This window comes from Amblyomma maculatum, chromosome 3, assembly GCF_055883805.1.
Source record: "Amblyomma maculatum isolate TAMU_Amacu chromosome 3, ASM5588380v1, whole genome shotgun sequence".
Taxonomy (NCBI): Eukaryota; Metazoa; Arthropoda; class Arachnida; order Ixodida; family Ixodidae; genus Amblyomma; species Amblyomma maculatum.
In genome coordinates, this window is record NC_139346.1 from 140789980 (window position 1) to 140817658 (window position 27679).

Here is a 27679-nt window from a genome sequence, read left to right on the forward strand (position 1 = left end):
GGTAAGGGCTCACTAGCGGGGCAGAAGTTTCTCTCACATGCCTACACGTCGAGCAGGGAGCCAGAGGTGTACGAGGGAACCAGGAGGGTAGTAGGCGTCACGGTGCTGGAGATCGTAACGGTGCTTTTGAGAACGCTGGGACGCACAAAGCCGGTCTCGAGCAATATGACGGGCGGCATCAGCGCGGGCGATGGCATCAGAAGCGTAACTGCAGGAGGAATCGTCAAGAGGCAGTAAGGTGTCGAAGGGAAGTAGAGGGTCGCGGCCGAAGAGTAGATAAAAGGGAGAGTATCCGGCGGTATCTTGTCGTGAGGAGTTATAAGCGAATGTTATGAAGGGTAAAGAGATGTCCCAGTCACGGTGATGGTCAGAAACATACATTGACATCATATCGATCAGGGTACGATTAAGGCGCTCAGTAAGACCGTTTGTGAATGGTAGGCCCTTGTGAAGTTGTGGTGCGTAGTGCATGAGCGTAGAAGGTCATTAACAACTTTAGAAAGGAAGCAGCGACCGCAATCGGTGAGCAGTTGACGAGGAGCACCATGAAGCAAGATGACGTCATGCAAAAGAAAGTCTGCAACGTCGGAGGCACAGCTGGTGGGGATAGCCCTGGTTATGGCATACCGGGTGGCGTAATCGGTCGCTACGGCAATCCATTTGTTCCCTGAAGTCGATGTGGGGAATGGCCCAAGCAGGTCGAGACCAACTCGAGAAAAGGGCTCAGTTGGAACTGCGAGTGGTTGCAGGGGCCCACTAGGGTGAAGAGACGGCCTGCGCTGGCACAGCTCACAGGCGGCGACGTAGCGACGAACAGAGCGGTAGAGGCCAGGCCAGTAGAATCGCCGTCGAACATTGTTCCCCGCAGGGGGCATCTGTTAAAGCAGATGTTTGCGTGTACTGTGCGACACCACGGACCCCGAGCACCCACGCTTAGCCGTGCGTGGCATCGCTGTGTCTGGTGAAAAGGGGATCCTGGTGGTTGAGCCGATGCCGAGTGTTTGGACCTTTAAGGCCCCTCGGCGGAGGCAACACACCACTTTGGCCCATGCTTCCCACAGACGGCACCTCTGGGCTGACCCACCGGGGGGAAATCTGCAGTCGCCTTTTCCTGTCCTCCCCTCCATCTTTCACTTTCCTATCCCCTCTCTTACAACTGTCCTGTCTTCTCTTCTTCGTTTCTTCCTACATCCAGGCGACGAGGGTTAATCTTGTGTGGCTAACCACCCTGAGTTACGCCATATTGGGTTATAGTTACGGTGTACAGCTGGCGTGGGCAGGACTTGATTGCCAGTTACTGTCCCGTCCCCTCGTTGGGCTCCATGGTGGGTGGCTGGCACCGCAGCTGAACAATATACATTTTCTATGGCTTCCTCTTCTTCAACTGATCGCCCTCCTTCGAAACGAGGGCGCACCGACCAAACTGCCCAGTTCTTTTTGAAAACAAAGAGCACCTTCCCACACTTTCATGTAGTTCATAGTGAGCACTCAGAAAAGACAGCAGGACAAGCCTCACCGTTCATTGTTGCAAATACACTGACTGAAGCTATTACAAGATCAAGAAGCTTGCAAGTGGAGACCTGCTGTTGGAACTTTTATATCATCATCAGTATGAGAAACTCGGGAGTCAGCGCTTTTGGTGACATTCCTGTTGTGATTAGCCCACATCGTTCTTTGAATACTGTTCGCGGTGTTCTTTCTGACCAAGATCTAAAGTACATGACAGAGGAGGAACTGCTGGAAGGGCTGAAAGAGCAACACGTGACAAATGTATACTGAATAAAAATAAGATGTGACAACAAAGAAATCGAGACTAAACACTTTGTCCTTACCTTTGCACTGAGCGTACTCCCCGAGTCTGGAGGTGGGGTACACAAGTCAACCTGAGACCATACATTCCGAACCCACGACGTTGCTTTAACTGCCAGAAGTACGGTCACGGTGCTCAGAGCTGCCGAGGCCGACTCACTTGTGCAAAGTGTGCTGCACATGAGCACCAAACCGATGACTGCCAAACTCAACCCCATTTCTGTGCAAACTGTCAGGGCAACCATCCTGCTTATTCGCGTAGCTGTCCGGTGTGGAAGACTGAAAAGGACATAATCACTCTAAAGGTAAAAGAAAACATCATGTTCACCGAAGCACACAAACGATTTTCAATCCAACACCCTTCCTATTCCTCTGTGGCGCAGCAGGGCGCGGCACCACAGGAGTCTTCAGCACCTACCCAGGCCACGAAAAATGAGTCTGGGGTGTTGCCATCCGCACCCCTGGTGGAAGTAGCTGGTGCTGCTCCAGTACCCCCAAAACAGGCTGCACTGACCCCCAGGTCAGCGGGCCCGAAGGCCTTGTCCCAAGGGGCAAGGTCTAAAACAAGTGCACCCGTGCCTTCTGCACGAACGTCCAACACATCTGAAGATGTGATGGACACATCTCCCTCCTCGCCGCCGCATCAGCAGCGGCAAAGCTCTCTCGAGTGAAAACGAAGGGACAAAGTCCCAATAACAGGTCCAAAGGACCCAACTACCTAGGTTTTTAAACCATCCTCAACTAATATTTTACTATGGCATTTTTAGTTCACTGGAACTGTCGTGGACTTTTAAACAATTACACTGACATAACAGATATATTAGGTTCTTTTTCCCCAGTCGCATTGTGTCTCCAGGAGACAAACCTTGGACCACAGAATAAAAACATCCTTAAAAAGCAACAAGTCTTTCCTTGCGATCGACAGAACCCAAGCAGACTCTCAGGTGGCACTGCTATTGTGGTCCAAGGTGGTTTTCCAACCCGAAAAATCGACCTTAAAACCACATACAAAGCAGTTGCAGTCACAGTGCTCCATTTTAAAGCCATAACAATATGCTCCATATACATTGATCCTCATCTAACCGTTACACTTCACGACTTAGAAACTCTTTTAATACAACTACCAGAGCCATATCTTTTAGTTGGGGATTTTAATGCTCACTCCTCTTTTTGGGGAAGCAGACAAACTGACGTCAGAGGTCATGTTTTAGAAAATTTTATTCTGTGCAACAATGTCTGTTTGTTAAATACGGGGAAACACACATACTGCTCTCCAAGCACTGGCAAATTCAGCTGCCTAGATTTGTCTTTTTGTTCAAGTGTTTTTACAGATATTAAATGGGACGTTCTTGACAACCCCTATGGGAGCGATCATCTTCCAGTCATCAGCCTAGCATCATCACCATCAATCACCCTAACAAAACAATGGCGCTGGAAGCTAAATTTGGCCGACGGGGTGCTCTTCCGCGAGGAAGCTGCCCTAGAAGAAATCTTTTCGGATAGTTCTGATGTGGACAAATTAAATGAAACTTTCACAGCATGTATTATTGCCGCCGCTTACCTAGCCATTCCACGGACTTCCGGTGTGGTGAGACAAAATCGTAAAGCATGGTATACGCAAGAATGTAGAAAGGCAAAAAAGGAACAAAACAAAGCATGGGGAATTTTACGCCGCTACCCAACACATGAAAACCTGATAAATTTCAAGAAGGCAAAATCTAAAGCTCGGTATATCCGCCGCACAGCTCAAAAGCAATCATGGCAGAGGTATGTATCTTCTATAAACAGCTCAGTTACATCCAAAGACATGTGGGACAAATTACATAAACTGGATGGAAAGTACTCCCCCTTCACAGTTCCATTTTTCACAACCTCTGGCGCACAAACCAGTATAGAGGAACAAGCAGACATATTGGGAGAATATTTTGCGGCAGTTTCAAGCTCTACACACTATACACAATCTTTTTTAAAGTATAAATCAACAGTTGAAAAACAAACTCCCAATGACTGGCAGCATAAATGAACCTTTTAATGCTTTAATTACACTAGAAGAAATACATAGAGTACTGTCAGCTGGCAAACACACTGCACCAGGACCTGATGATGTGCACTACGAAATGTTAGCCCATTTATCAGAAACCTCTGTAGAAGCATTGTTGAAACTGTGTAACAAAATCTGGATATCCGGAAAAATTCCTGAGTCCTGGAAGAGGCCTGGTAGTGCCACTTTTGAAGCCTGGAAAGTCTCCAAATTCTCCAGGTAGTTACAGGCCAATAGCCCTGACGAGCTGTCTTGCAATGTGCTTTGAAAGTGTTTCTAAATATAAGACTGATGTTTGTCCTCGAATCCCAAAAACTGCTTGACACTCACCAGTGTGGCTTCAGGAAAACATGTTCCACTACTGACCACCTTGTGCGCCTCGAAAATACAGTTCGAGAAGCGTTTCTACATAAGCAACACTGCCTTGCCGTCTTTTTTGACCTTGAAAAAGCCTACGACACCACATGGAGGTTTGGGATCCTGCGAGATTTGGGAGAGCTTGGAATTCGCGGCAGGATGCTAAAATGTCTAGCTGACTTTCTACATAATCGATCCTTCCAAGTCCGTCTTGGTTCCGTACGTTCTAAAAACTTCACACAAGAAACTGGAGTGCCCCAAGGGTGCATTTTATGTACCACGCTTTTCATAGTAAAAATGAACTCTATAGCTAAAGTAATACCAAAATCCATTATGTACTCAGTTTACGTAGACGATTTGCAAATTGCGTGCACATCATCAAACGTAGCTACATGTGAGAGGCAGATTCAGCTGACTGTAAATAAGCTGGCATCATGGGCAGATAAAAATGGTTTCAAGTTTTCCACGCAAAAGTCTGTGGCTGTTACCTTTTCTCTTAGACGAGGACTGCACACTGACCCCACCATCTACCTAAATGAAATCACACTACCAGTAAAACACAAACACAAATTTCTAGGTTTAACATTTGATAGGAAGCTCTCTTTTCTTCCTCACATAAACGTCGTGAAAAAGAAAGCTTCCAAATCTCAGAATATACTCAAAGTCCTCTCACGCAAACACTGGGGGTCTGACCGGACGTGCCTTTTGCACATCTACCGCACAGTCATTCGCTCTTGCCTAGACTATGGCTGCATTGTATACGGATCAGCAGGACTTTCATATTTGAAGCGCTTGGACCCTGTACATAATTCAGGTTTGTGTCTTTCTACTGGCGCTTATAGGACATCACCTATCGCAAGCCTTTATGTAGACACCAACGAACCATCCCTAGAACTTAGAAGGACCAAGCATCACATTTTCATATATCCTGAAAATACGCTCCCTACCAAAACATATATGCTACCCCATTGTCACTAAGTGTGCCTCCAGAATATGGTCCAAAAATAGGCCTCAGTCAATCAAACCCTTGTTACTTCGATTTGAGGATAAATGCAAAGAATTAGGAATACTAAACGCCCTCCCCAATATTGCATCAAGACAAAATTCACTGCCACCATGGTACAGCCTTCCTGTTGTGTGCGATTTCACACTAACTCAGTTTTCTAAACATAAAACACCACCTGAACACATCCTGCAAGAATTTCTAACTCTTAAAGGAAAGTATGACAATTGCACACAATTTTACACGGATGCATCCAAGACAACAAAACACGTAGGAAGTGCAATAGTGCATGGAAAATGGGAAAAAAACTGAGATTACCTCAGTGTGCAAGTATTTTTACAGCTGAATGTTGTGCTCTGGCAGTGGCTGTAAGCAGAATAGTAAACGAGAACATTACAAACAGTATTATATACACAGACTCAAGTGTTATGACAGCCCTTCACCACAAATATGCAGTTGTACCACTACTTGGGGAAATCATACACAGCATATCAAAGTGTTCTCACAGCCCTTCGCCACAAAAATGCAGTTGTACCACTACTTGGGGAAATCATACACAACATATCAACAGCCTCTGCTCGAGGACATAAAATAACATTTTGTTGGGTCCCGAGTCATGTCGGCATTGGAGGCAATGAGAGAGCAGACATTTGCGCTGCCCAGGCCCATGGAAAACGAATAAAGAACATAGACATGCCATACAGAGACTGTATGATGCTGGTGCACAACAAACTAAAGGACGAATGGCAGTCATCATGGAGTAGGGAGGTAAATAATAAATTGCAGTTGGTGAAGCCCACTTTAGGGGAATGAAAATCATGTCGCAATCAAGAACGTTTTATAGAAGTGATTTTATGCCGTCTCCGCATTGGCCACACACATATGACACACAATTTTTTGTTGAGAAAAGAAAAAAAACCTCTGTGTGAAGAATGCGGACAGCAACTCACCATAAACCACGTTTTACTTTCATGCACAAGATTTGAAATGCTAAGGAAAAAGTATTTTACTCGATCTTACGATGAACACATTCCTTTCCATCCAGCTTTGATTTTAGGTGAAAGCGGACTTGTCGATCTATCATGTGTTTTTAGCCTTTTAAAGGAAGCAAATGTTTTACGGAAACTGTAGAATAAATAGTGTACGCCATTTACAACCTTGTGCTTGGCGGATAGCCTGAGCTGCTTATGCGCCATTCAACCCAACACAACACAAACATTGTCGTATGTGCGGGACACTCCTAGGTGCCCTGCTGTAGGAGCATCATGAAGGTGCGCAAGAACAGCAGAGCGTAGATGTGTCGGGACAACAAGCAAAAGGTCTACAACATCTGGGCGCATATCGCGTCGGTATAATGTGTTATTAAGCAGCACAAACATACTGATGGGCGGATCGGTGCTGTCGTTGCGCAGGTGATCAATAATGGGGTGCAGGGAAGGATCACGACTCTGTTCGACGCCGATGTGGAGAAAGTTCTAAATGGACAAAACGCAGTCGTCAGCAGTATTATCGGGAAGTTCAGGAGGGTCAACGGGGTGGCGGGACAAGCAGTCTGCGTCCTGATGTAGGCGGCCTGACTTGTACACAACAGTAAACGTGTATTCTTGTAATCGCAAGGCCCAGCGGCCAGCAGGGTCCTTAAGTGATGACAACCAACACAAGGCATGATGGTCCGTCACTACGCTGAAGGGCCGCCCAAACAAATAAGGGCGGAATTTAGTCAACACCCAAACAAGTGCAAGGCATTCGCGCTCCGTAATGGAATAATTGCGCTCGGACTGAGAAGGCGGCTGACATAGGCAATCACACGAGGGTGGCCGTGCTGGTACTGGGCAAGGATGGCGCCAATACCATGTCCGCTAGCGTCGGTGCGCAGTTCTGTGGGCGCAGACGGGTCGAAGTGCGCCAGTACAGGAGGAGCGGTGAGCGCGGAAATGAGCGTTGTGAAGGCCTGAGCTTGTTCATGGCTCCACGAGAAATTCACGTTTTTCTGCAAAAGGGAGGTAAGGGGACATGCTAGGTCAGCGAAGTTCCGAATGAAGTGATGGAAGTAGGAACAAAGCCTGAGAAAACTTCGCACATCACTTGTATTACGTGGTGTAGGGAACTCGCGGACTGCACGAACTTTATCAGGGTCGGGCTGCACACCATTTTCGTCAACCAAATGTCCCAGGATTTTGATCTGGCGGCGGCCGAAGCTGCATTTTTTTGCGTTGAGTTGAAGACCGGCGCGGCGAAAGACTGCCAGTATCGTAGAAAGCCGTTCAAGGTGACTTGTGAACATGGGAGAGAAAACGACGTCATCTAAGTAGCATAAGCACGTTGTCCACTTGAAGCCACGGAGAAGCGAGTCCATCATGCGCGCGAAGGTCGCAGGAGCGTTACAGAGGTCAAATGGCATGGCCTTGAATTGGTATAGTCCGTCAGGGGTGAAAAATGCGGTTTTCTCTCGATCCCGTTCGTCGACAGCTATTTTCCAGTAGCCGGAACGCATGTCGATCGAGGAAAAATAGCTGGCACCATGCAAGCAGTCGAGGGCGTCGGTCGTCAATTCTCGGGAGCGGATAAACGTCTTTTTTAGTGATCTGATTGAGGTGGCGGTAATCTACACAGAATCTCCAAGTTTGATCTTTCTTTTTGACTAAAACGACAGGAGACGCCCAGGGACTGCAGGAAGGCTCAATAATATTATTTGTCAACAGCTTGTCGACCTCCTTCTGTATCACGTGGCGCTCAGCAAGAGAGACTCGATAAGGCCTTCTGTGAATAGGGCTGGCATCACCAGTATTGATGCGATGGGTAACGACAGATGTCTGGGCCAAAGGTCGGTCGGCAAAATAAAAAATGTCCTTGTACGAAAGCAAAAGGTCGGAGAAAGCACCGGCTTGCTGAGGTGTCAAATCCGGTGCTATCTGGGAGTAAAAAGGGTCGAACGAGAAGCTGATACGGGGGGTTCAGACAGAGGCACAGGCTTGAGGGCAGAAACTTCGCAGTCAGCCAACGGAAGCAAGTCAGCGAGTGCAATGCCATGGGGCAAAACTTGGACAGAGCAGCTAAAGTTAAGGACGGGAAGATAAGTTCTGTTATCCGTGACAGTCAGGACAGTGTGAGGGAGTATGACATTACGGTGGAGGACAACATCGGTGATTGGATAAGTGACCTATGTGCCATCAGGAATAGCAGGGAACGGGGCCAAAATAACATACATGGCAGCTTCGGGCGGTAGGCGAACAAACTCGACGGAGCAGAGGCGTGGCTTGATATCTGTGCGGTCGGAGCAGAAAGGCAGGTCTAAGCGAAGGAGGCCACTTGAACAATCAGGGGAAGCGAGAGGAGTCGACATCGAGCACGCGGCGAGTATGGCTCGCGCTGCCGCCGGCGGTGCTTCGCAGCGGAGAGGTAGGTTTCCTTTCTCACTCCTACTCCCGCGCAAGCGTTCCCGTGCTTTGGCCTCTCTCATCCTCCTTTCCACCTCTCCTCTGGGCACGCATGCGATCGCTGATCGGGCTGGCGGCAGTTCGGTCGGTGCCCTGTGTTTATAAGTTTTCGCCGTTTTTCGGGGTGCTTCTCGAGAATATCAACGTTCCAGCGCACGTTCAGCTTTTGATCAGGTGCGTGTGCATCACTTGCAACTTCGGGCTGACGTTTATACTTTGTCAGTGTATGATGTGGCGTTGCGTTGCAGAATGCCGTTGCCTGCGAGCCAACAAAGGAATTTGAATCGCGCGGTGTGATATAACGCAGCGCTGAGTTTGAAAGTTGTCGGCACGATTTCTTGAAAGTATTGATGGAACTTTTTAGCGTTAATCTGTTTTCGAATGTCGTGTGCACTGTGTTGAAGTGGCAGAACCTGTGGTGAGGCGCAAGACGGAATGTTGGTTCAGCAGCTGCCTCGACGTTCAATAATGGCGGCGCCTCCCCAACTGCCTCCGCATGAATACGCGCGCATCGCGGTTGCCGGTATATATGTGGGCCGATTTTTTGAAGTCGTGGTGTCGCGCTATTGAAATCGCTTATTTTTCAAGCTGTAACTCATTTTTTTTATTTCTTTCAGGTGCCTTAGTATTGGAGAGACTACATCGGGCCGAAGTCCGCAATCTTGGAATCGAGGGCTACCTGGATGCAGTCAATGTTTGGATTATGTGCCAGTATTCGCTGTCATTGTGGGTTAAAATGTGTATACATGCACCTGCTGCGTAACTCATCCCTAGGAAATGGAACATGCTGCCCTCTCCCTTCAGGTGTCCGGAGAGGTAAACACACGCAGCTATTCTATGAGACCAATATTCCATAGGGCCTACAAAACCAATAGGAAGCCTACTGGTTTTGTAGGTCTATCAGATTATTGACAGCTATCGGTGTACTAGCATAACAAACCTATCTGTTTTACCAGATGCATATAGGACCAGTAAACAATTGACCTATAAAACCAATACTCCAGCAGACCTGTAAAACCAATAGGCTAGGATACCCATACGACCAATACTCTGGCAGACCTATAAAACCAATATCAATAATCTGATAGGCTATTAGTTTTCTATTGGATTTTTTTGCTAGGGCTACAGTGAAGAGCACAGGGGTAGTTCGACCACAAATGCTCACGCGCGGAGTGCAAAGTCCCACGACGGCAGCGACGCCTCCATCGGCGACACGAACGGCTGATGAAGAGGCGGGTGTGACAACTTTTTTGAGTCGGCGGCGAAACGAAGAGCTGAGGACGGAAATTTGGGCACCAGTGTCAATGAGGGCGGTAACAGGCACACCATCTACACAGATATCTAGAAGATTGCGGCGATGAGCGAGGGTCAGTGATCAGTTTTCCGGGAGCGGGCCAGAGAAGTGAGGGGATGAGGAACGGCGGGTTTGGGGAGACGGCGATCGGCTGGACATGCGCGGGGATGGCGGGTTAAAGTCACGAGAGGGCATATCACGGAGAGATGTTGGGTGTGGTCCGTAGGCGGTGCTGCGATCATGATAGTAGCGAGGTCGAGGTGGCGGAACCCAACGGCTGCGGCAATGGCGAGAAATGTGGCCGGCACGTGAGCAGTTGAAGCAGATGGGTCGGTTGTTGAAGGTCCGCCATTCTGGGTTGCGGTAGCGTCGGGTAGATTCGGGGTATCGCGTCGGGAAGGGCGCAGTCGGAGCCGCAGCAGCTACCACCGGAACGGTGGGCTGGACAGATGGCTGTGCGGACGGCTGACCAGAGCTGAGGCTTACGCTCGCATTAAGGCCCACGTTCGCGAATTCTTGGCGAACGACAGCTTGGATCAGTGCTATAGTAGCATCCGCCGGCTGAGGTGTGAATGCGACGGGGGCCGTTGCCTCCAGCTCTCTGCGAACGATCCTGGTCAAGTTTGGCTCATGGGACGGCTGCTGCAGTGTTGGCAGATCTTCGCACTAAGACGTAGCAACTGTGTTTGGCAAGCGGTCGAAGCGGGGAGCAATACGACGATGTTTAGCTTGCTCAAACCGCCGGCATACCTCGAGGACGGAGTCGACCGTCGTACAACCCAAGCAACCACCGACATCCATCAGACGGCCAATGGCCATCCGTTTCGGATGTTCCGGATGGCCGATGGACGTCCGCGAACAGCCAATGGACGTCCGTCGGCCGTCCGATGGGCGTCCAAATGGACATGTTTGTCTGGCCAATGGACGTCCATTTCGGACGTCCGTTCCCGGATCTTTCTCGCATATATGCTGCATGCATGCTTTTTTCGCTCCCACGAGGCAATAAAATAGAAAAGCAGCTTAAAGTACAACAGGCATATTTTATTGTAAAATGTCTAATTCATCAATATGACGTAAAACTTGAAGCGCACATCTTCCGTGATGAAGTGGAAGCAACCAGCTTTCTGCAAAAAGAAAATAAAACAGGTTAGTAAATAGCCTGTAGCTCATGCACAGCATAATCCTTGACTCGAGGTTTTCTGGAGGCCAATAAGAAGAAAATTGAGTATTTCTCATATTGTACCTGCCCTACAACACTTAAGGTGCATCCACACGACGGACCACGGACCTGTTTTGGCCCGCGGACTTGGTCCGCTGTGACGTACCACTTCCGGTCTGACAAGTCCGCGTCAGGTCCGCGGACCGGAGCGGGCGATAAATCCGGCAGCATTTTTTCTAGCGGCGGCCCTCGGACTTTTTGGAGGATTTGTACTCATTGGGTCTGGCAACAGTACAGCGCTGGCCTCTCTCGCTCGGTAGCTGAATCGCCATCGCTAGCATCGCCTCATTCGAAGCAGGCGCGGGTAGCGCGGGCGATCACCTGTTTTTCACGTGCTGCTGCAACCATGGCATCCTGGTCGGATGACGCCACATTTTACTTTTTGGCGCTCGTGCAACAATTTCCTACTTTGTGGGACAGCAGCCGAGACGACTTCATGAGCTGTCCGAAGAAAGAACTCTTGTGGATAAACATTTGCAAGCAGATGTCATCTGAATACCCTGCGTACGGGCCATACAGTGTGGGTAAGTAAAACGTGTTTTGTACCTCTTTGTGTACGGTTAGGCTTCTTGCTCAGAAGGATGACGGATGGTGTTAGTTGGTGCAAGTATGACCATTTTCGTTTTTCACGCGTGTTGTTTAGTGCGCTGAAAATATGTCTTCTTACGCGACTACAGCTCTATAAATAAAGCCACCTGTCCCTGATGCAACAACACATTTTGCTAATTATGCTGGTGCACTAATGAAGCAGATGAGCACCACCAGACAAGTGAAATGTCAAAGGGAAATTCTAGAAGTCATCGAGAGGCACTTGAATGCAGGTGAATGAAGATGCTGAATGTTTATTTATTTAAAACACTATGTGCTGCAGCGGCCAATATCAGTGGCCTTACTACCATGGCACTGCACGCCTTGATGTTGCTGATTAAAAATGTCATCTGGCTGGAGTTTTTCTTTTTTCAGCAGACTCTATCTGTGAGGTGGCTGTTGAGGTGAGCAGAGTCTTGCTGCCACGGCACTGCACCTCTGTCTTTAAAGTATGAGCACAGCTGCTCACGCACAGCAGCCCCAAATGCATTGGGTCGTCCACGTGTTGCCTGTTGCAAGCCAAAAAATGTGTGGTCGTGGCCATTAGCATCTTCCACACACTGTTCCAGTGGAGCTTGCATCTCATGGCTGAGAAAATTGTGCAGGGCGCAAGCTGCAAAGACGACAGGTACAACTCTGTCCGGTCTTGCTTCAATTACTGTGTGCAGGCACCGAACGATTTGCCAAAATCCCAAAGGCGTTTTCGGCGACCCTCCGAGCTCTGGACAGCCTGTAAAACACAAATTATGCCATAAAGCAAAATGAAGGTTGACAACTTAAAAAAGAAAGGTCATGCACTCGTCGTAGAACAGCCTTGTGGGCTATTTGGTTCATTTTGATAAAAGACTGGACTACCCGGCTAGGGCAGGGTAAGTGAAAGAAATGGAAACGACACCACAGGAAGAGTAATCACAACCATTGTAATCCACAGCATGTACAGACAGTCATAGCTGTCTCGCATTAGAGAAAATTCAATGGCATTTCAGTCGTTTCATTTCCTTGAAACCCTCTGCACGGGGTATTACATACATATATGACGATGACTGCTGGTATACCATGAACATGGAAGAAGCATTCCTATCCTATGTAACGCTTGAGTTAGAATCAGAGTGCTGCATATTACTCTGGCCAAGAACGTATCCTTTTACTCTATAAATCAAAATGCAAATGACGAAATACATGACAGCATTCAGCTTTTCATAGTAAATGGTTAAAGGCGAGAGAGGCGTCCTTTCGGGCACTCATGCATGCTACTACACCTTCATTGACACAAGAAGCACAATGCAATAAATATTTTCACCCTTACATTAATGGTTTCACAGTGAAACACACGGTAATCTATTAAGTGGTATGTTTATTTCGTTAGTGTGTGCATTATGTACAGTACCTACTGATTGATTGTGGCTGTTAAGATTGTGTCTGAGAGTCCTGTTTGCCAGGTATTTTGACAATTTGTGGCACTGCGAAAATGCCAAGGTTTATGTTTTAGGTATTTTAGTCTCCAGCTTGGAATACACTGGCACTCTCAAAAATTCATAGCATGTACCTCGGAGCTTACCTGTAATTGAAGACTCTCTGGTCAGCTGACAAGAGGATGCCTCCATATGGCTTCATGAGGTTCTTTCCTATAGGAAAGGCATCATCACCTACGAAGAGAGGTGGCAGACATATATCTGGTGTAGCTGCCACTTTGACCAATTCAGGCAAATTGGCCCTCTTGCCCTTCATAGCTTGTTGGAGTGGTGTTGTCTGCCAAACACTAGCATCGCCTTGCGACCCTGGAGCTCCCACGTCAAGATATATAAATTTGTACGCTGCGTCCACCACAGCAAACAGAACTATACTAAATGATTTTTGTAGTTGAAATATATGGACCCCGATCGTGGTGGCTTCTGAATAACAAAATGGTTCCAATCCATGGCACCTAGGCAGTTTGGAAATTGCCACTTCTCCCTGAACCCTTTCATCACCTCTTGCCAGGCTCCTTCTGTTTTGGGGGTCTTCAGGTAGTCTCCTTTGAGCTCTTGGTAAATTGCGTCACAGGTTTCTGGGACAATCTTGTTAACTGTTGAATGTCCCAACCGGAATTGTCGGCTCAGCGAGTAGTGGCTCTCTCCTAGAAAATGAAAAGGCATTTGTTAGAAAATGTGGAACCTCAATCTAAAGTTACGTATAACACTCAGCTAAAAAAAAAAAACAAGACTGCTCCTAGTTGTCACTGGATTGTTCTCCCCCTTTTTTTTTTTAATTTCCTGTTAGCAATGACTGTGTGTGAGTATGTGCTGAAACAAGATATTCAATGGTGTCGTTCCCAGTCAGATATCCCGAAAACCACTCCGAGGACTTTACAGAGTCTAGAAGATTGTTGCCTCCTTTTGTGCCTACGTTCTGTTCGCGCCCACTTATTCATCATGAACAGCCTTCAACTACCCAACTTTCCATTCTGCTGAATTACATTCTAAGTGTACTTTATAGCTGGCTGCAGGTGTAACTAGTGTAAGCGCATGGAGATGACAAGTTTGCTTTTAGCGTTACAAATATATGAGCGTTAAGCTTCCTGCGTGTGTTTTGCGTGTGTGCCATAGGATGCGAAGCTTTGCAGACCTAGCGGCACAGCCATGGAATAATAATTCAGAGTAAACGTTACTAACCAGACGCAAGGTAGCGAAGAGTGACTTGCAGTCTTGTCGTCGGCGAAATCGGTGAGCGCATCACAGTCTCCTGTCACGCAATCCTGGGTCCGACGCGCGACAACAGCTGCGTAAACTGCTCCGGAGTGACGCGGAGAAGTCGCCGGTACTCGCCTGGGTCTGAAAACAGCAGCTCTTTGTAGAGCTGGTTTTGAACACCGAGATTCTTTCGGTATATCCAGTCTTTCTGCCAGCATCGCCGTTTGCAAGCACGCAAGTCGTCTTCGTCGTGAATAGCTATTGCTAGAGCGAACGCAGCCAGCTGCCGATTCCACTCGGCCTCCATTTTGACGAGTACTCTCAAAAGCAGTGCGCTACAAGGAGATCAGCGAGACGCGGGGTAGAGAGTACCCCTCCAGGTCCGCGCTGTCGTCTGCTCTCTGGGCCCGCCGTGTGGATGTCGTCGCGGATCAGATCATCCGCGGACCAACCCACGTGACCGGTCCGCGGCCCAGTCCGTGGTCCGTCGTGTGGATGCACCTTTACAAGCAGTCTCAAATATCAGCGAGGTTCTGCCCTCCTTTCCCTTCGTTCACGCCAGTTATATCGCACCCGCTATCTTTCGAATATCACATAGATGCAAGGATAAAGCTAAATAAGCTAAACAGTTCAGAAGGCAGTATCATACAGGCCATACCTAAATTAAAATAAGCTGATAACGCGCTTCAATAATTTCCAGCACAAAAAAGGCCACTCGCTATCTGAAATGCTTTTTTTTTTTTTAGTGGTGCACAACTTTCAAGCTCGCGAGCTTGGGCGATTATCGCTTATCGCATTGTACAGGAGCAGTTATGCATTTTATCACTGTAATGCACTGCAGCGCAGACTGTGCCCTCGCAACCTGCAACTTGCATTGAAAAATGCAGAGCATGCCACTTGCGAAGGCAAGCATATTAAAAAAAAGAAAACTTTGACGACCGACTGTTTATCCAGCGTCTTCGTTGACGAAAACAAGGAGGTTGGTTATAAGCTTCGCAAGATTGCGCCGATTACTCCTGGTTTTCGGTGTAACTAGCTCCTTAATGCTCTCGCATTGAAATGTGTCAGTAGGTTCACTGCGCTGTTACATATTCATACAATTTTCGCTGCGCAGATTTTCACGAAGCTCGATCGCAGTACTCACTTTCAAACGCGGTCGCTTTCGCCGGAGTCGTCCGTCCTGATGTGTTATAGTCGTGAACCACTGTTGCTCCGAGGGGGTAATCCTTTCACACTAGGAACTGGCACAACTGCGCAATCGTTGTCCTTGCAGCGCACACAGATGGGTGAAGGCATTACAACATAGTTGCGTGCACCCGCACAGAACGAAAAAAAAAACTGTCGCGAGCCGCGGCGGCAGGACGACAGCCGGCAATGCGGCACATAAACACGTGGTACGAAACTACGGCAGAAATATTCATGCGCAGAAATGAATTGGCCGTAATAAGTTAACATTATGTTTTTACTGAATATTGTTAGTTTCTTTCAATAGGCACCCTTTCTTGTGAGGATATTCAAGCGAAACCTACCATCCCCCCTCCCACACACACACACACACACACACTGCGATGGAATGCGCAACTTTCAACCAAACAGTACGGCCGCCGACCAGCGGCAGAGCACTATAGACCGTTTTATCATGGGCGATGCCATTTTGCGTATGTGGCGCCATCTAGCGGCCGAGCTGTGAACAACCGCCATGCTGGTATGTGGGGTCCCATCCGCGGAACAGGCGACAAGTAGCGTAAATCGGCATTGTGGAGCTTTCGCTTGCAAATTTTTGCTTTCTGAAAGTACCTAGCTGAAAGAAAAGAAAGTTTTCAGTAGCAGCGAAGCCATTCGGTCAGAAATGACAAAAAATTATGCTCCTGATCAGGTCGGCTGAAGGCTACAAGCCTGATTACAATTAGTGTGTAACTTTTATGTGGCACAGAGAGGCGGCGGCGCACCACTGGCAGTGATGGCAGTTTTTGATCTTTTTATTCTTAAATGATTTCTAGAGACGGCTTACCGTAACAATTTGAGGAAAGAAAGAAAGCGAATGTAGCCGTTTCATGTCACGTTTAGGAGCAATGCTAATCGTGCTAGATTTGTTGGGTCAACCGATCATTCATATACTCTTTACTGCTTGAGCGGCTACTGCGGAAGTTCCCACACCTCCACTGGGGTTCTATTCTTAAATATCCATTATCCATTTTGGATCCATTTACTCTACCCTGGCTACTTTTGTTGGGTGACAATCAGGCAGGGTGTTCAAGCGTCCACTACCAGGCACTCGGATTTCAGCATTACCTACATGACTCAACCACCTGTTTGCCCGTATGTGCGGGGAGTGGCGATGACTTGTCAATGGCGAGAGCTGCTATCCTGCAATTTCTCTGACTGGGCGTTAGTTGTGTTTGTCTGACGCTGCCGTCATGCTGACATCCAAATACAAGATAAAATGGACAATTGATACCTATGAAATAGTGACCTTAAATTATGTCCAATAATGACCTCATCAAAAGTTGCTTTTGTCAACAATTATATAGTCCATTTCTCGTCGCAAGGTTTGCTTACTGCAAGCAATCGCTGCTATTACTATGATCATATTCTCCTGTATTATAGGCAACAAAATCTTACGAGATCCGTGTTTAAAAAAAATATTTTAGCACTGTTTCACTAAATAAGTTCACAACAAATTTATTAGTATATCGTTGTCTTCAAGTGGGACAGGTTCTTTCATACTTGCATTAACCTCAGGTGATTGAATCGAAATAGTTCTTTACCTGGCGGCATCTCGTAAATATTTGCCGCAAGGAATATCATCCACTTGTTGCCACGGGTATTCAGTTTTTTCGGTCTCTACTCTACAAACACAGTGTTCGGAACTCGCACGAAAGGCTGCCAAAGCGAAACATTTTCGGTTGCGGCTTGAAATTCAGAAGCTGTCGTCTTCACCCAATGGAGTGAGTTGCAAGTGGAACAGTGTAGAGCAACACAGGCGCATACCACCGCTATTAATATTTTATCGTCTGTTAATCCTCTCCTTTTGTTTGCTTTTTTTATGTAAACAACTGAGTGAAAAAAAAAAGATTGCGTTAACCGCGGCAGCTCTTAGCAGCTAAACTGCGGCCGGCGGAAATGAAACGATCAGGGAAATGAAAGAAAGAAAGGGGCGAAAAAAGAAATAACAGGAAAAGAAAGCACATCGCTCACATCAGCTAATCGGCTTAGATACTTTGCGGCTATTCAAGACACTCTGTGTGCAAAAGACTGCAACGTGTGCCCTTTCTCCGTAGAATGCCCCGCCGCCCCCGCTGCTATCCCCGCGTCCCCACATACCAGACAGGAGGAGCCGCGCAGCGCGTTCCGGTTCGAGGCTAGTTTCCTCCTCGCCGCGAAAACAGTCTATACCAGCGGGGACTGGCGGGGATTTCAAACAGCAAAAAAACAATTTTTGTAAAGACCCACTGTGCAAGGTAATCCGGCGCTTTCGTTCGCCAAGACGTGGTCGTGGACTATCGTGGATGGCGAAGCCGCGCAGGTGGTACATGTAGTACATACGTTAAGGCTCAACCAGAGTAACAATTGAAGATCACGACCGCCGCTACCAACGGATACAACGAATTGCGGCATGAAAGCTGAGAAATTAATGACAATCGCCCATACTGTGTATGTGCAAGTTTTTTAGGCCTACCAGCTAATCATTTGGTACAAAATACAATTCGCTATCTCAGGGGCCGAATGGAAGTTGCAAACCTAATTGGATTTCCTGTTGGAATTCTGAGTACCATTTGGAAAATCCGAAGGAAATTTTACACGCAATAGGGGATATGCAAAATTACTTAGTCATCTGGCAACATGCACACGCCGCTATCTTGTGTTGGGCGAGTACTTCAGACATATCGCCCGCGAACCCGCGGCTAGCCACCATACCGCGGCTGCCTTTGAATCGTCGGGCGTGAACTGGCTGATGGAACCGCGCTATCTTTGCTAATTCTATTTTCTAATTATGCGCTGTCTTGCTAATTAGCACTATTTTTGCTAATTATGGCACAAGGGCAGCGTTTTCCCTCAAGCGGCCACGAGAGGTGGCGAAAGAATCTGGAGGATTTGCCGCACCTCACTGAGGACGATTTATCGCATTTCTGCTCGTCGGCAACTCCGTCGATGCGGCAGCAAAAGAAAGCGTATTCCTTCGCCGTCGAGGCCTACGCTGTTCCATCGTCGCTGGCCACTAACATCTGCGATTCGAGGTATGTGGAGTTATCTGTGTTTTTACATATGTTCGTCGCTGATGGACTTTGTTCTGCTGCAGTGTATTCAAGGCTTTCCCTCACTGCGGTAGGCGCGCAAACACTGGCGGCGCAGGAGCGACATAGTTTGACTGCTCATATGCGTCAATTCGTATATCGGCTACTATCTATATATGAAGTGCTTTTGGGTGAAGTGAAATCTCGTAGTTGTTTTCCCATGGACATGGCGCTTTCCGATTTGCATGTGTAGTAGGCTGCCTCTGGGCACAGAATCATGTTAAGCGATGTTTCCCCTCGGAGCGGGAACTCAAAAGACTCGGTAAAAGTAAAGATAACTAAACCTGAGGCGGGAACAGTTAAGATGCCTTCACATTGAGATTAAAAGGCTATGACCCTGCAAAAAACGAAGAATGACTCGGCTATAGTGTAACATCACATGCAATGATTATATTCCCAGAAGTTGTTATTCATTAAAATATTCATTTGTTCATCGTTTATTGACCATTAGGGACATAATATGGAGGGGGGGGGGGACACAGAAGCATTCAACAGTCATACACGATTATAAATATAGAAAAAAGTGATCAAGGTTACATAAGGGGCATACAGAAGTATTTAGCAGTTACACATGAATATGAATATAAAAAGGAAAAACAAAACATATTGTAAAGCTGGGACATAATGCAAAGTATACAAGTGTACAACAACAAGGTAGCTCCTTTTGAATTTTATTTTGTTTTTCTGCACAACACTGCTCGAGTGCCTTTACATATTTTTTGTAAAGTTGCATACCCAGAGGGATACAAAATTATCCTTAAGTCTTAGGATACCCGAGCCAGTTCATACCTATCCTCTTTTAAGGCTTGGATTTCAACAAATCATAGGATATAGTTTGGAAGCATCACCCTTATATAACAGTTGTCATCGTAGTGGGCCCAAATTTTTGTTTCATACCCTTGTTTGTTCGTGTATTGTAGTGTTCTTTTATTTTCACCTTTTTCTTTCTCATCCTTATGATGGCAACTTTCCTTTTATGTCATTGTGCAGATCTCATCTTAGACAATGGTTATGATCATTGCCATTTTATTCTCCTTGCAGGTTTGACATTGTCTATGCACGAGCGACATGTTTTCGGAGTCAAAAGAAGACTGGGAAACCATACCATGTGCTTCTTGCCTTTCGGCACACAACTGGTGCCATCACTGATGCAACCTGCGAGTGCCCTGCAGGGGCGAGTAGCTCATGCAGCCACATTCTTGCCGTGCTGCGGATGATAATCTTGCTCAAGAAGCAGGGTTTTAAAGAGGCTCCAGCTGAGCTTACTTGCACAGAGCTGCCTCAGCAGTGGAGGCGCCCTAGACGACAGGGAATCAGGGCAATGAATGTTCAGAACATTGATTGGAGGAGCCCACGGGAGAATGGCATACCATTGCCTTACCCATTACGGCTGTCTAATGCACCTGCACAGAAGGGGGACGTGCAGCAAAACCTGAATGCCCTACATGCTCTGGGCAAAACACTTGATGACCTTGGCAGCCATGACTTTGCCATGGTGTTTCTGGCTGCTAAAAGGCCTTTCGTGGAAACAAAAAGGGGACCAGCACCACCCGGTTCACCACTTGCCTACCAACAGGCAAAGCTGCCTTCGGGTTTTAGGACATGGCTGTCAGACAACATTTTTTTAGGGTCTGGAAGGGTCACTGTCGTCCCTGACCTTCATCTTTTTGATGAGGTGGCAGACTGTAAATTTCCTGATACCTTATGTTCTGAAGAGCTGAATATATTGAAGGTAAGCACTGCATACTTTAAGCGAAATTCCAAGTTGCAGAAGGGACATGAATGCTTTAATGCCTGCGCTTTCTGCACTGTGGCCTCGAATCGATGTGGGTAATTTTTTTTTTTGCAAACAGTAGTGTCATTATTACAAAGTTTGTAATAGTGTAAAGGTATTGTCATAAAATTTCATCTAATGAAGACCACAGTATGTTTGTAAACTACGATAATCAAATCTAAATATGGGATACACAATAGATCATTTGAAACAAATCTAATGTGATGTGCTTGCTTTTTGTTTAGCCGTCAGCACACCGTAACGAATTAATGTGATATACAATGCTAGTCTTTAAAATGTAGACGGAGGCAATAGACATTTCTCATTTAATCACAGGAACTACAGCTGTCACCAGAAGAAGCGAGAGACTTGGAAAAAAATTCAAGGCAGCAGACACACAGTGCGAGGTGGCGAGAAGCTCGTGTGGCCCGATTAACTGCCTCACGTTTTGGGAGAGTCATCAAAAGGAGAGAAGAGTGGACCGATAAAGGAATCGCGAACATAGTTGAAAGTAAGGACCTCTCTCGTGTGCGCGCTGTTCAATACGGACTCCGAAATGAAAGTCTGGCTGCTGACCGGTACAGTGCCGTAATGCAGAGCTATGGACATTCTGTGTCACTTTTACACAGTGGCTTAGCAGTAAATCCAGAGTTTCCATGGCTTGGTGCAAGCCCCGACAGGTTTGTTTTCGACCCAGAAGAGGATACATTCGGGCTATTGGAAATTAAGTGCCCATATTCACTAAAGGACAGTCAACCAGAAGAAGCCATGATAAAGTCATCTTGCCTCACTTTTGGGGAAAATGGCCAACCGAGCCTCAAGAGAGAGCATGATTACTACACACAGGTGCTGGGTCAAATGGCTGTTGCTGGTTGCTTGTGGGCAGACTTCGTTGTGTGCTCAGAGAACTGGATTGCAGTGGAACGCATATGGTTTGACAAGGAAGAATGGCTTCAAATGCGTTCAAAACTTGACGCCTTCTTTTTTTCGCACATGTTACCGTATATCAGGACACGGCATCAATGTCACTAGTGTTTTGTTCATGCCAAGCAAAAGCCTAAAACAGAAATGTGCTTGAAATCAGTGATGCATGTGGGCTCTGTATCAAATATATATGTGGTATGTAAATAAGAGCCAATTTAACTACTGAGCAGAGTTCTGTTGACACTGCTGCTGAATATATAAGATGTTATCACTACTGTTGAGCATTTGGTGGAGACAGCAGCCTCAGGCTGAAGGAGAAAAATATTTTTATTTTCAATATAAAACTAATAATGGTACAATGCATCAAGGAACATGAATGTTGACATTAATATGGAAGTCTATTGCGGCTTCATTTCAGCTTTTTCATCATGAATACTCGACAGACACTTCATATCGTGCATATTATATAATGTACTGCTGCTAGCATTCTTTCCTCTTTTATTATGCACGAATGAGATGCATTCAAGTAACCAAATTACTGTCCCAGTAAGCTTCAAGGGAAAGAAAGAAATTGACAGAGTGATTAAAAATGTTACTTTACTGTCAATATTGCACCACAAACTATATAACGGAAGTAGCTTGCAATAAATGAGTAAAATTCGGCTTAACTTATCAATAGCATAAGTAGCCTGGCTCGCATTTGTACTGCACATGAAAAGAAAATTCAATCAATAAAATTAAAAAGAGGCTTTCTGGCTATATATCATCACACTTAAAATGAGTTGCAGCGATGCTACCCATTTCATTTGCACTGTCTTATTCGAGTGCATCAGTACAGCATGTTCCATGCCTTTATTGAACCTAAAGTAGGTAATATGCAGTCATATGTGGCACCTAAATGTGCGTCAAAAGTGCTCGCAGCCCAATACAAATTGGTGACTTGTTTCAAATGTGTTCACAGCTACATTCCTTTTATGTGTATACATCTGTACATGAAAACAAAATGTCAGTCACGCTACCTTTGTCTTTTATCATGCTAAGCAAAGCCAATCCAGTGATAAAATGGCAATAAATGAGCTGTTCTATATGCACTACACTCAGACTGAATCAAGTTTTAATATATATGCTATACTTGACACTGCAAAGATGGTTTGTAATATTGAAACAAATCCTTGATTTTTTAATAATAAAATGGATTGCTAAAGCTTTATGTCCTATTTGCCGCCATAGTGGCTCTGGTTATGGCACTTGGCTGCTGACCTGAAAGATGCGAATCTGCGGCAGGGATTTAACCTATTTCGATGAAGGCAAAATGATAGAGGCCCGTGTTCTGTGAGATGTTGTGCACGTCAAAGAACCTAAGGTGACTGAAATTTCCTGAGCCCTACACTATGGTGTCTCTCATAGCCTGAGTGGCTTTGGGACATTAAACCCCAACAACCAAACCTATATATCTTACTTTATGAGCACTTGCTAAGGGCAGTTAGATTTGCTAACTCCGATGCTTCAGTCGTGGCTATTTTGCTCTAATGGGATTTAAATCTTTAGTCACGAACGTTTGTACTTATTCAGACATTTGCTTCATCAGAAGTAGTTATGCTTCCTCGAGGTTGTATTAGGGGTGACTGGAAATTTGAGAGGATGGCTGTCACAGTCCATATCTGATTGATAAGTGGTGCCAAGCTGACGGGTACTGGTCTGTCAAATATGTGGTATGACTTGATCCTTTGTATTCTGCGTTCAACGTGAATTCTGAGCGAGGCAATTTCTCGAGTTTCTTTCATTTCACTGTTCGTAAACTTCCTATTTATCAGAAATGGAGGAATGTTCAAGTGAACATTTTTTTTGCACAAGAGGTCTTCAACACGGAAGCCTTTATCTGCCATGACAGAATCACCCTCATCAAACTCTAAATCAAGAAAACCACTCTTGATCACACATTCTCTGTCTGAGATTGACCCAGTGAATAGCTCAGACACAAAGGAGAGCAGTCCATTAGGTTGCACACCTATTAGTCCTTTAAAGGTGTTGCAGGACTTATAAACTGAATATGTGCTAGACTGTAGTGACAAAGATGAGGGGACTTCACACTGGATCTCAGTTGCATCTAGTATCACTCTTGTTGATGCATACTTTTCAGAAAACTCTGGTGGCATGGTTGCATTCACTACAGCTCGTGGTGCCCACAGGGGTATCATACATAATCTGTCATACATCAGGTTCAACCAGGTGGTACATATTCTTGAGACAGTGGACTGCGAAACATTAAATCTGTGTGCCAGATCAGTTTCAAACAGGCCAAGGCGAAGCCGCACAAGAACTAAAAACAGCTCATTTTTCCCCGTCAGTTTTCGTTTGCGACCCTTACTGGATTTGGCATCACCCACAGTGTCGGTGCAGAAAGCATCACAGCCATTCTCTTCCGGTTTCAAGAAAAGCAGAAGGCCAATGAAGCGGCTGTAATCGGGCAGACCAGTGTAAAACGTGACATCTTGATCACAGTCCTTAAATGACTCGATGCAGAAGGCGGCTGCCTTACGTCTTTCTTCAGCAAGCTCATTAGCTAGGTCTTCTTTCTCAGCTTGCAGCTGGCGAGCAGCCTCCCTGGCTGCTGTCAGCTGTTCTTCCAGCTGTGTGCACCTATCTTGAAGTCTCCTTATTTCTTTTTCCTGTTCTTCTGCAACGGAAATGACCGGCTCCAAATCTCGTGTCGAACAATCAGTCTTCTGTGGCCGCTCGCATGAGCTTTCGGTGTCCTGTTCATCACTGCACATGGATGCATCCACAGGTATAGCAATGCTGCTACTGCCGGTACTCTCAGTCGACCCTGATGCCTGCACTGTGTGACGTGCTTGCTTCAGAGTTGTGTTTGTTGCTGGTGGCGCACGCTGTTTTGGTGGCTTCCGGATCTTTTTATCTTTAACGAAGCTGAACACTGATGGCACAGCAGTGTCCCGAAGAAGCCTGTAGCCACTTGCCACACCAGGCACATAGTCAGTTTCACGAAAGTGCTTTGAGCAAACTTTTGTTGATTTGCCAACAGTAAAGTTGGCGCCTTCATCTCTGCGGATTGCAATGATCCATTTCTTGTACAATGATCCATTTCTTGTAAAAAAGTAATCCCGCGAGTCTTACCTTGATTCCACAGTCGTCAATCACTCCCCGTTGTTTGCAGAGTGGAACACAGCAGTGTGCGGGCATTTTGCCGGTAGAAAGCACTATATAAACATTCCGCTTTAACGCGCACGCACGCAGCTCAATCCGTCCGTAAGACACCCAGGCGTATGGGCAGTATGGGTCCCTTGCCCAACACAAGATGGCGTATGTAGTTTCGAACGCGTTCACCAGATGGCGCTACCAATTTTGCATACGGCCTATTGGAACTATTTAGAATGCCCAATTGGTATTTGCTGAACCATTTGGTTAATCCAACTGGACTAATCCATTGGAGAGGTGGTGTCCAATATTGGGTCCAGATGTAACCATTTGCAGGTCCCAATTGGCCCCAATATTTTTTCTTTTTTTTGACCAGGCAGGACACATCTCGAGCTGAAGACAAGTGTGAATGTTGAAACAGAATTTTGTTAGCGAGGAAATATATGTCCTAGAAACATACTCGTCCGTACGTACATCGGACGTACACCTCGTCTCTCATGCGGATATACAAAAACGGACGTAGTCTGTACCTCCGACGGACGTACCAATACGGAGCTTGTTATGTTAATATAAATCAGCTTGTTATGTTTAATTCTCGATTTTTAAGGATACTTAACATGGCCTAAAGGACATCGCCACTGTTTCATCTCGCTCCGCTCGGAATGTGTTCGCTGCGAATAGACTGAACCTCAATATGATTCTTTCTTCAAGACCTGCGGCACAAGTTGAATCGTTTCACATGCAAGCTAAACTGTCCGCGATTTCTGCATCTGCGGCGCAGACTTGTTCCAGATGGCCGCGGCAACTCGATCGCGGCCAGAGCGACGATGTTCAGCACATTGGAAAATATTCTCCACAGACGCGCCGTTTGTCGCATAATTTGCACACTCGGTCATCTGAAGTGCGTAAGCATTTTCTTCTCAATTAAATACACTAATGTTACTGACAATTGACACATGCACGCACCGCAGGGAGACTGAATAAGCATTTGCGGCACACACCACTGCAAGCGACGCAATAGCTGTAACGTGCATACACGTATTGAAATGTCTAGTTGGAAGAACGACCTGCATTTTCTTCGAACATTCTGCGTTTTCTGTGTAGATCACAGTAGCTCAGAGTGCCTAGATTTTTTTTTGCTCAGGCTATTGACAACTCGCACATCGGCTCTACTCTTGTATCACGACGAAAACGAAGTTAAAATAAACTGGTACACATACCTTGAGAGAGCGGTCGGAGGTGTAAGTGAATTGCAGCTCGTGCGGTTTTTCCTTCACGTGGGAAGTCTGCAGGCACAGTCCTTGTAGGGTTACCGTCTCTGCCGTGCAACCTTGTACACCGCAGCATATCAAATGACCAGAGTTGAGCACCTCTTCACCTTCGATTAGGCATCTAATCCTTTTTTCGCGCGTTCCTATGTGTTGCAGTATATCCCCTAACGTTAGTGCCTGCAAAAACAGTAGAGGCATTTTTTCTGGGCGCCTTTTCACTAGGGCATGCAACGGCGAAAAAGCATGGGTATGGTGGCTAGAAGGGGGAGGTGACGCCAGCGCCGGCGTATCCGCCGAGAGAGTGCGATCCTGTGGTTGACGCGCTGCCGCGAACGCCGCGGTGGCGCTGCGGTCAGCTTGGCGATGCAGTCACGCGATCATGCGCGTCTGCAGGGCTGCCAGATTTGGCTACTTTACGCCAAATTGGCTACTTTCTGAGCCACCTGGCGACAAAAAATTTAGGTTTGCTATTTGGTTACTTTCTGGCTACTTTTGAAAAATTTTCGCCTATTCCAACAAGCCCGTTTGCGCGCTGTTCAGGATGCTAGTTTTTATAGTTAGACAGATAGCAAACCTATCAACGGTAGCGCTGCAATACAACCAACTGTGCATGGTGACGACTGTCTCCACCCTGTTTCAAAGGGGACGCTCTTAACATCTATCCACTAAAACCCCTTGATAATTTGAAAGGAGCGACCACGGTGGTAGCGACACTCTCCTCCGCGCCGCGCTTTCCTCCTCAATTCTCCTCGCGCGGCTAAGGCGGTGCGGCGGCTGCGAGCTCTGCACACGACACGCTTTTTCTCCCTGGCGCCCGCCGGCCGGCCACAGCAGTCAGTGAAGCGCGCGTTTTTGGGCCAGGTCTGCGCTCCAGGATCAAGTACTGCCTCTTACTTTGTCTGTGTTTTTTTTTTGAGCGTGAACTCCATCACCGCGGTAAAAGCTCGCAAAACGAGAAACCGACCCAGGCTGGTGCTTTGAACGTTAAGATGAGAGAAAGTCAAAGCGGCCGCTTAGTCTATTTCGCTACTTTCAAGCTAGCTTGGCTAAGCATAGTATATGTCACGTGATAAACCTTAAGTTGGGATCATTGGTTAATTATACATTTATTTTGACCAATTACGGGCCAAATTAAATGATATTTAGTAAATCGCACTTGAAACCCAAATTTGCGCTGCAGCATCGAGTCATATACCGTTGGGAAGCTTAGGCCAAGTGTAAGGGCACTGTGGTAGTTAGCGATCATCATTATTCTGCGTTAATTAGTAAATTTTGTATAAAACCAAACTTCGAGCTAGACGATCAAGTCATATACCGTTGAAAAGCTTAGAATCAATCCAAATGCTCTGAATTAGTGATCCATATTTGCGTTAGTGAGCTATATGCAATCAAAACCACCCTTTGCATTATAGCATCGAGTCATATACCTTTCGAAAGCTTAGGTTGAATGCAAATGAGTTGTGCTAGTTATCGAACCGAATTAATTAGTGCTAATTATTTAACTGCTCTTAAAGCCAAACTTTGCATTATAGATGACCAAGTAAGGGCAAGTGTAAACACATTATGCTAGCTGGCCAAACTTAGATAAACATCACAACAACAGAACTAACACACTAGCTAGGCTTACCACGAACTGCTTCGAAATGTTTTTCTTTGCCTGTGCATATTTGCGTGCAGTAGGTCTTATTTAGCGCGCACCCGCTGACAATAAATTAGTCATGAGTACATCTTCCGTCCATAGGTTTGTCTCATCAGTGTGAAAGTGGCTTTTGCACTCTAGTTTGTTCACTGAATAAAACAGTTGCGCACTTTCAATGCGATCAAGGAGCGCGGACAACCATT

General features: G+C 46.4%; 3 protein-coding genes across 3 annotated transcripts; 2 read left to right on the forward strand and 1 right to left on the reverse strand.

Annotated features, from left to right (window-relative positions):
- The first annotated feature begins 18449 nt into the window (after positions 1-18449).
- Positions 18450-20546, forward strand: LOC146196206 (uncharacterized). The gene is made up of 2 exons (XM_084596946.1): positions 18450-18655; positions 19754-20546. The coding sequence occupies exons 1-2, from the start codon at positions 18450-18452 to the stop codon at positions 20544-20546; spliced, it is 999 nt and encodes a 332-aa protein (XP_084453072.1).
- A 78-nt stretch (positions 20547-20624) lies between these two features.
- LOC146196207 (uncharacterized) lies at positions 20625-21686 on the forward strand. Its single transcript, XM_084596947.1, has 2 exons — positions 20625-20636; positions 20823-21686. Exons 1-2 carry the CDS (start codon positions 20625-20627, stop codon positions 21516-21518), a joined length of 708 nt encoding a protein of 235 aa, XP_084453073.1. The 3' UTR covers positions 21519-21686.
- Positions 21687-22627: 941 nt separating this feature from the next.
- On the reverse strand, positions 22628-24501 carry LOC146196208 (uncharacterized). The gene has a single exon (XM_084596346.1). It carries the CDS (start codon positions 24182-24184, stop codon positions 22979-22981), a length of 1206 nt encoding a protein of 401 aa, XP_084452472.1. The 5' UTR covers positions 24185-24501; the 3' UTR covers positions 22628-22978.
- Positions 24502-27679: the final 3178 nt, after the last annotated feature.

Bases quoted from the DNA above. Each gene is read 5' to 3' on its own strand.
- LOC146196206 (XM_084596946.1), top strand. From the start codon at position 18,450: ATGGCACAAGGGCAGCGTTTTCCCTCAAGCGGCCACGAGAGGTGGCGA. The intron at 18,656-19,753 runs GTATGTGGAGTT...TTCTCCTTGCAG, and splicing joins ACTAACATCTGCGATTCGAG to GTTTGACATTGTCTATGCAC.
- LOC146196208 (XM_084596346.1), bottom strand. From the start codon at position 24,184: ATGTGCAGTGATGAACAGGACACCGAAAGCTCATGCGAGCGGCCACAG.